Source organism: Lytechinus variegatus, chromosome 12, assembly GCF_018143015.1.
Source record: "Lytechinus variegatus isolate NC3 chromosome 12, Lvar_3.0, whole genome shotgun sequence".
Taxonomy (NCBI): domain Eukaryota; kingdom Metazoa; phylum Echinodermata; class Echinoidea; order Temnopleuroida; family Toxopneustidae; genus Lytechinus; species Lytechinus variegatus.
In genome coordinates this window covers 10,874,449-10,883,576 of record NC_054751.1, presented here as the reverse complement: position 1 = coordinate 10,883,576, position 9,128 = coordinate 10,874,449, and the positions used below count along the sequence as shown (strand labels likewise).

The window sequence follows — 9,128 nt, the reverse complement described above, 5'->3', positions numbered from 1 at the left end:
ATACAAAAAGTGAGACCAGGGCCTCATATCTTTAAAGTTACTATTAAATCATAGTAATTCGGTCGTCCAATAGTAACTGTCATGGTAATAATACAGTCAATCAAAATCAAGTTGCTATTGGATGTCAAAGTTACAATTTAATGAAACAGGGCCCTGGTAGAGTTTGACCAATTATTACCTATAATATACAAACAGAGCTAGATTGCACCAAATCAGTTGAACAGAAAATTGGCAATAAAAACAAATGAATGCATGACACCATATATAAAATATGTACACAATTCTTTATTTACAATGAGTTTGGTAGCTGGCAAACTACAGCTAATAAGGCTGACATAAATAATTACAGCACTTTGAAAGCACATACATAATAATATAGATCATTAACACTTATACGTTAACACTTGCATTCAACAGTATACTTTATTTGGCCCTAGCTTCGGTTGTACTTTATACTTAAAGACTATTTTTTGTGATTCAATGGGGTCCGTTACAAAAGGTAGATTGCATTGCTGTATTGTGCTTTACAATAAAATATCACAGCAAGAGGGGGGTATTTCTGAGGTGGGAGACACTGTTAACAAAGGTTGATAATAAACTTGTTAAATTAGGGATAATTATAATGATATTCCACTTTCATACAGCGCTAAATAATAAGACGTCTCCAGGTATTTTACAAATACATTATCCCGTTCATCGAATCCTGGCTTGCTAAGATACAACTTGCCGTTTCTGAGCAAGAGGGACCTTCTGTACACAAGTCACTGTAGGCTGAGAATTCAGACCACTTTCCTTGAGTGAAGAGTTTGCACAGCAGACTACCCTCCATCTAGCAGCAAGCAACAGCTTAAGATAGAACACCATTTAGGGTGTACATTTATCCAATACATCTCTCAATGGGCACATGGTCATTTTCAATACAAAGGGTAAGAACAACATCTTGGGTTCTGATATATCTGGCAACTCTTCCTAAAAAAAGACTCTAAGCAGCATGACAATAAAATAGTGACTTCAAAGTCAACTAAAATTTACCCATAATGCACGTGCATCACATGCGCAGCATGTATTCCATTGAGAACGGAAAAATGTAAAAAAAATGAAATCAACCAATTAGAATCTCATGTATTTAAATTTTGACCAGGTATGTCGATCATCATGCCACAAAATGAAATCAGACCTATTACAATGTAAAATGATAATAAAACCAGTGTAGTAATTACATATATCTCTGCCCCTGTTTAAGAAACATGAAATCAATAACAATTGCTAAATCTCTAGCAAAGTCACTCTCTACATGTATCATTCCCTAACAGGTAAAACCATTTTGAAATGCTGCAGTATGTAGACCAATGACATATCAGATAATAGATTAAATGTCTAAAAACTGATTTTAGCACTTTCAGTGAATTAGTCCCAGGACATACAATATATGCCTAAGAAGATTTGATATCCCACTTGGTGCACTAGTGCCCTTTGGTAAGGAATTTACCCTCATTACCAGGTTCCTCAGAGAGGACATTAAGCCTTCAGTCCTCTGGTTGCTTTCTTACAAGCATTCACACAATAGCAACCAGGTAAACAAAGAATCACCAGCAAGAAACAGAATAGCCGGATTCAATCATAGAATTCATTGATACAACAGACTACCCGGATAAAAACTCATGAATATATATTTTTTTGATACATATTCACTGAAATAGAACATGTCATAATATTGATTGTGCATTCATTACATTGATATAAAAGTGTGACAAGTACAAAATAACATAGAATAAACAAACTTCATTGCATGATATTTCATTGTACATATGAAAGGGTGGATCTATACAGACGTAATCTGGACTATCCTACTGGAATACACTTGAGAGAAGATCAGTCATAGAAATTATATTTCAATCATCACAATGCCTCGGAGTTCTCTCCTCAAATTGGCAACACCAATATTTACTTTCCATTCATATTCAATCAGCAGTCAATATATCTAAAATAAAACTGGTATAATAAATATATTACATAGTGCATTACAACCTGCCAAATTTAGTGGAAGATTCTTTTTTTGCATCTGAATGAATTGGTTGCCAATTTGAGGATGTGAGAGTTTGTTTGCATTGGATAACTTAAATTTGTTTCATAATTGAATTACCCAAACATATAATTTCTTATACTAAGAATTCAAATCAATATGAACAGTTTTTCAACAAAGTGTGATCCGGGGTTTAAGAAATAGAGCATCGATAGTAAAAGTTTCACAAAATATATGCTACTAATCATATGCTACAGTCAGACCAATGAAACCAACTCTAGATCAATCAAAGCAAATACGTTACTTTGGATGGTATTTGATCAGTTTTGTTGGTTTGACTGTGGCATAATAGGCTTCTGGGAAGTGTTTAAATAACCATTTCTTAATGTTATAAATGGCTTTATGAATGAATTAAATATGGATTGCTGAATGGTATGGCCAAAGAATTTCCTCCTAATTTCTAAGTGGGACTGCATTTCCAGATATCTAACTTGAACTGAGGGAAAAAAAAAATCTTTGCATGAAATATCAGTGTTTATGATAAGATAGTTACTCTGCATCTGCATACTTCAATTTAAGCTGAAGTGATTATGAAATGATTGACCACACCCATTTGGCTTGTCATATTTCAATTCATTTGTAAAGTCATGCATAAATTTCCAACGCATTCATCCGACATACCCCTGGACCTAACAGCCTAAAGTCTGTTTGCAAAAGCCTCTGGTCCTTAACTGACTTTCTTCGAATTTAAAGAACCAGAAAACTTCTGACCACAGATTTAGGTGCTCATGGATTAAAGAAAAGGACGTTCAGGAATCTTACATAAAACAGTTGTCAAGGTGGGCAAGACTGATGAATCAGCAAAAGATGGAAAGAACACAATGGGTGATATCAAATTTGGTGTTGACATTAGTGCTGGCTGGTGTTTAAGTCGAGAGTATACATTTGGACACCTAAGATACCCCCAACACCAAATGCAGATTTACACCAATCATCAACAAAACTGACACCATCAATGGCTCAAAAGGTCAGATCTTGCATTACCTTTAATTAAAATGATGTGGCTTGCGTAAAAATCGACCCAACACCTATACCAGCTGTCAACACTGAAATTGAAATCACCATGTACATTGGAGAAATAGAAGAATGAACAGGTTGGAAGAAGGGGATCAACCCGATAAGTCACTTGAATCAAATTTGTCTTGGTCGTAGATCTCTGCCCGGACCATCCTGCCACCAAACCATCTACTGTTGAGAGCATCAGCTGCTTGCTCGGCTTCTGTTGAGCAAGAATGCAATATAAAAATGAGATTTAGAACAGGTTATGTTATGCATTATTTTTACGCCTTACCTGATCAATAATTTTGAAGTTACTCATAAAATCATATGACTTGCCAGTAATATATTTGGTTGTGTTCCAAAAGGCTGAACATCATTGATGTACAAATGGCTATATGAAGTACTGAGGCCTGTTGCATTAACAATTTGCCATGAAGAAAACTCTGGCAAAAAATAATGTTATTGAAAATAACACATTGAAAAATTCTATCAAAAAAAAAAAATGTAAAGTGTTTTTATTTCATGCAATATGCCCCTGATGTATGTATGAAGTGCCATTATGACAGCCCCAAGTTTGCTTAGATAAAAGCAGAAGAAATCAAGGAATATGTTTAGAGTAGTGAGTCTGTGTGGCACAGGCATGAGATATGTTCAAATGTAATCAAATTATGGTAAAATGATATCCTTGTTGCAAGGTCATTTCTGTACAATCAAACCAAAAAAAGGAAATTAATTCGGAATAACATGTTTTTTTAACAACAATTGCAACCAAATCATTTTTTTTTTAGGTGAGCCATTTTTCTGTAACCAGCAAACTCCACAGAGCTTTCTCAATCACACTTGGCTCGGCCATTCTCTGTTATGGTACAAGGTTCACATGTTTTCCGCATCAATTTGCTTATCTTGTTCAAACATGGCTAGGAAGTTTAGTCATGGTCATTGGGTGACACCGAAGGACACAAAGGAATTGATAGCACAGGGGGGATCTGACGCAATGTTTACAAACAAACTGAAATCTACATCCATCATCAATGGAAATGTACATGAAGAAATTGGATTGTGCACTTTGAAAGTAACCTTGAGCTGAGAGGAAAATGAACTAGGCTGGGTTACAACATCTCATCAACTATATTTGATGATTTAGGAAGTTCAACAGAGCTTATTCAAATATTGACTAAAATGACCAAATTCTTGAGATGAAAAGTGAACTAGTAAAGCTAATCAGTCACTGCAGACTGGTCAGTGAATAATTGTTTTTAATGAAGTAGGACAGTTCAAATGAATTGATAGCAATATATTTTATACAGCCATACTTTTATTCAATATCTACGATATAAATGATCCAATAAACAAATCGTAAATTAGATTCTTGCTATAGAACGGAAGATGGGTGTTGTCAAACAGAATACATCAAAATGAGATAAGCTCCACCTGTTGCATTAGTTGGGCATGTCCTCAGCACGCCCCTCCTGTTCCCCTTCCCATCTGGGTATACTCATTCCACCGTGTGTAAATTATACTATTTTTAGATGTTAACTTATCTACCACTACCATTGGTAAACATTGACAAACCAAGAGATAATATGCACCTCAAACAAGTCAATGTTTGTATTGGGAGTTTTTATTGCTCCAGGCTAAAGGGCAGACATAATAACTAACTGATTAAGTTCATTCATAACTTTATATTTCCCTGCATATAGTAAGATAGATATCAGTGTTTCTATTTTGATGTGAGAATTCATAAAGCTTTGTGATTGGCCTTTGAACAGCATAACTAAATACATCTGCTTTTTTGAACAAGCTAGACATTGCTTGTAATATCGTTTAAACATATTTTTTCATCCATCAGTTTATAGAATGAAAGAAATTGCTCTTGAGAAATCATCAAAATAATCATCAACTAAATTTGACTGCAAATCATTTTGATGAAATATGAAGCTTGTCCATCAAGCTAATTCTGTCACTACAGAAATGTGATAGATGTGTTAATATAATATATATCATGCTTTGGAGAAATTTTCTCTTCACTGAAACGTTACAGAAAAAAAGTATTTTTTGGGGGGTTCCTTGTTGTTTCTTTAATCTGGTAACTAACTTACAAACTAAGTTTACCTTGATTTAATTCTTCACAAAGTAGATTTACTTTGAACACATTTCAAAAACTCTTTTAAAGCACCTCACTGGTAGCTTTGATACACCTGGGATAATAAATATCCCTCTCAAAATAAGACAACCCCCAACAATTGAGTTCTAGGAAACTGCCTTTATTTCATATGTCATTCTGATCTTTTGTTTGTATAAATAAGTTAACTGAAATTGTGAGCGCTTTGGGCTATGTGAGAAAAGCGTGTTGTAAATAATGAGCATTATTATTATTATTAAATGTAGAACACTTAGGTTGCCATGTCTGAAAGACAAGAGAGTTATAAAAATCATCTATTACTATCATTATTCACAGATTATTTTGTGTATTTAAAAGGGATGATAATTTCTTTGCTTGTTAATTAGAGATTAAAATTTATGTAGACATGCTTTCTAATAGCATTTCAAATGGTAACAGCACATTGCTCAGACACAAAGCCCTTTTCATATCAAAGATACACTCATAAGGTGTCCTAAGTAGTAGCTAGGTCATCATTGCTGTGCAAAATCAATAAACTTTCAAAGTGTCGTTGTTCAGTCATAATTATCACTTTCATTCTAAAATGGCCAGGGGGTTAATCAACCCACTTATTTTCCCAAACATTTCCAATGTTGGAAATTTTTCTGACCAAGCTGTTCACAGACTTTTAACTTTAAATTTTGCATATCTTTTGAGAGGAACTTTAGGACACCAAAGAATGTTATTCAGAAATTACAGAATATTTTGTAAGTGTACGTTAGATCCATAATTGCTTCAAAATGAGATTTTTTTTGTACAAACTCAAAGCAAATTGCTTTTTTTCTCCTTATTCATAAAGAAATGACGATTTTCACTTTCACTAGCTGAAATTAATTGAGATTTTTATCCCGATGTAGCTGAGCACCGTAAAATGTGTTCCATGCTTAAAGAGTAAAGTCATTGATAATTTACAAACAGCTTTACAAAACATTACCCTAGTACTTGCAACAGAAAGTATAATACAAATATTATAAATTTGTAAGAACAATTGACAATGGTTATCATAATATACCTTACTTCCAGAATAAACCCTATGAGAATAATTATTTTTTTTTCTTACCTGCTGGATCTCCAAATTCCACAAAGATTTTGACGATGACCTCCGCATCTTCCTCCTCTCCCTGTCTCTCTTGGTAGATGACCACTCTGTTGACCGTTCCAAACTTGCCGCATTCTTCCGTCACCTCACCTTCCAGGTCATCGTCAAGGTCCTCTACGCCCACCATGTTGCGCAACACCATAACACATGACTGAAATGTGAACAATATCAGTAACTTCATTATTATCTATTGTAGAAACCAGTATTCAAGAGTATAGGCTGTTTTCAAAATCTAAACTTATTCAGCATACTCAAAAGTTCTATATTCACTGTTATAATTATTCCCATCATCAGCAAATGCAATATGCAGGGAGAAATGATTTCATAATGTTGAACTTGAAACAATAGTGAAAATACAACCAAAGAATTTTTTTTTGACAGGTACAATAAGATGGAATTTGTTTGTTAATGTATGAGTCAACTTTGTGTTCATTACAGTAATACATGTTTGAATGAAAAAAGTATGATTTATAGTGTTTAACATGCTTAGTTTCCAAGTGGTATTTGATCAAGGTTTGTATGCAGACTGCTCAGTTACAATACAAAGCTATTTCCATATCAAAGATACACTCATAGGTGTCCTAAGTAAAGCTAAGTCATCATAGCAATTTACTGCATTATTCATAACTTCACACAACCCCTATATCATACATGTAATACTTGGCTCGATCCATTTTAACAAACTGATTACACAGAGGAAAAACAAAAACAAATAGATGCTGAAAAAATTTCATGAAATTCGAAAGTAGAATCCACTTGGTCAACTAGAAATTTGGTCTATTGTTTTCTAACCATCACTTTGTCTAAATTTCATTAAGTTTAATGCAAAGATGGTCTAATTTCCACTTTTATCCTTTTCATTGGTGTTAGAACTGAAAAGGCAAAATAGCATTGCATACCTAGAAATAAGAAAAGTGGTAAATGGATTACATGCCAAATTAAACCAAATAGTAGATAAACTGGTTATAGACAAGTAGGAAAAGTGGATGTAGCCAAAGTAGCAATTTACTGCTTATATCACTCAAACTTACGTCTGATTTTCTGAGTAATTTCTGCATGACCATGTGCCTTGCGTTGCTGCCTGATATCGTCATGTTCTCCTGCTCGCTGATGGTCTGCGGAAGCTCTGCATCTTTCGTCTCCACCACTTCCTCCTTGGGTAGTTCCGTTGTGATACCGGCCGTTGCTGCGACTGCCATGGTGGGGGCCATCAAGCCAGCGGTCATCCCGGGGGCCGTCGTCAGGACACCAGGAGCTGCTGTGGAGATAGGGATCGTAGCAATCTGGGGTCTGACGGGTGTCACTCCTGCGAGGAGGCATGTCGATTTGCATCAATTAACTACTAAAGTCACATCACATGGTTATAGTGCATTTGAAATGCATTATAAAGGAACATGATGCATAAGGGTATTCTAGTTCTTATTGTTGCTTACATTACTTACATTTCTCTATCATTTTATCTCAATAATCAATTCAATTTTGTTAAAAAAACATACTCTAACAGGCTTTCTGTATGGTTCTAAGGAACTTATTTATTCATTTCTATCTTTCAACAGAATGGCCTCTTTGCTGTACATAAGAAAATATCTTATTGAGAGACCTTGGCATTAATAAAAAGAAAATATTATAGATGAAAATGAGTAAGTGTACATAAAATTCAAGTCCACAGAGTGAAACAATAGTTTCAATTCCCTTATTTTACAACTGTGGCAAATAATGGGTAGAAGCAGATTGCTCAGACACAAAGCTATTTTCATATCAAAGATACACTCATAGGTGTCCTAAGTAAAGCCAAGTCATCATTGCAAAAGTGCTGAAATTACATTCAATACAAATATTGTAAAATAATTTGTTTACTATTCAACCAGCTCCATCCATCTGTCTATCTATCTCTGTCAGTATGCATTTGGTGTTTACAATTTGCATTAATGGCCAAATAATTCCAATCCAGGTGCCTCACAGTAAATACCAATGTTACAAAACCCATAGCAGTGTTCCATAGGATATTTTATTTTTATTTCTTTTTTTGCAGAAGAAAACATTCACCTTTCCTCCAAGGCTCCAACAAACATAAGAAGCCAATGAACTTTGACAAAACTATAATATTTTTGACAAAAAGCGTAACAAACTAATGCAAAAAAATAACAATTTCAAATTTCTACCCACTCCTAAATAAACTACATTTGAACTATGACGAATCACAAGACGTGCATTAAGCATGAAAGAATTGAAAGATTAATCTCACCTGTGATAACTCCAGCTGCTGAACTTGCCATGACGGCATGGGGCATACCCAGGATGCCGACCTGAGGCGTTGCCAGAAGTCCGGGAGCAGCTGTCAAGGCGGTAGGGTTGATGAGGCTAGTCGGGGCTCCACTCACCATGCTGAGAGCTGCAGCTGCAGCTGGTGCTGTCACGGCATCGAGGGCCTGGTGTGAATATCAAGAAAGAGAGAGAGAGGTGAGAACAAGCACTATGCTTCATAGAGCAAAGAAAATACATTTCTTAAGGAATGTAGTTACAGCAAATTCTGAGAAAGCCTGTAAAATCACAGTCAATTGTCATCACAACACGGTACATCTAGATCAGCGGCCTATTTCATAAAAACTTTTATAATAACAAATTTTCAATAACAGTTTAAAGCTACTGACATCCATCACTTTGATTGGCTAATAGTAAACTTATATAGAAATGGTGCATTTGTTATTATAACAATTAAACAAGACTTTACGAAACTGAAGCAAGGTGGGTGTTTCATAATTTTTTTTTGTAAGTTACGAGCAACT

The 9,128-nt window shown here is 34.8% G+C and overlaps 1 protein-coding gene across 11 annotated transcripts in view; it reads right to left on the bottom strand.

Moving 5' to 3' along the window:
* Positions 1-265: 265 nt before the first annotated feature.
* LOC121424857 (poly(U)-binding-splicing factor PUF60-like) overlaps positions 266-9,128 on the bottom strand; it is a 31,304-nt gene continuing 22,441 nt past the window's right edge. For 9 of the 11 annotated variants that reach the window (XM_041620681.1, XM_041620686.1, XM_041620682.1 and 6 more), the window contains 4 exons: positions 8,588-8,771; positions 7,374-7,648; positions 6,304-6,493; positions 266-3,302 (listed from right to left, as the gene is read on the bottom strand). In XM_041620681.1, coding sequence (XP_041476615.1) covers positions 3,193-3,302; positions 6,304-6,493; positions 7,374-7,648; positions 8,588-8,771 — 759 coding nt within the window. In that variant the 3' untranslated portion in view covers positions 266-3,192. The remainder of the gene's footprint in view (positions 3,303-6,303; positions 6,494-7,373; positions 7,649-8,587; positions 8,772-9,128) is intronic. The other 2 variants (XM_041620683.1, XM_041620684.1) reach the window with 2 other exon arrangements.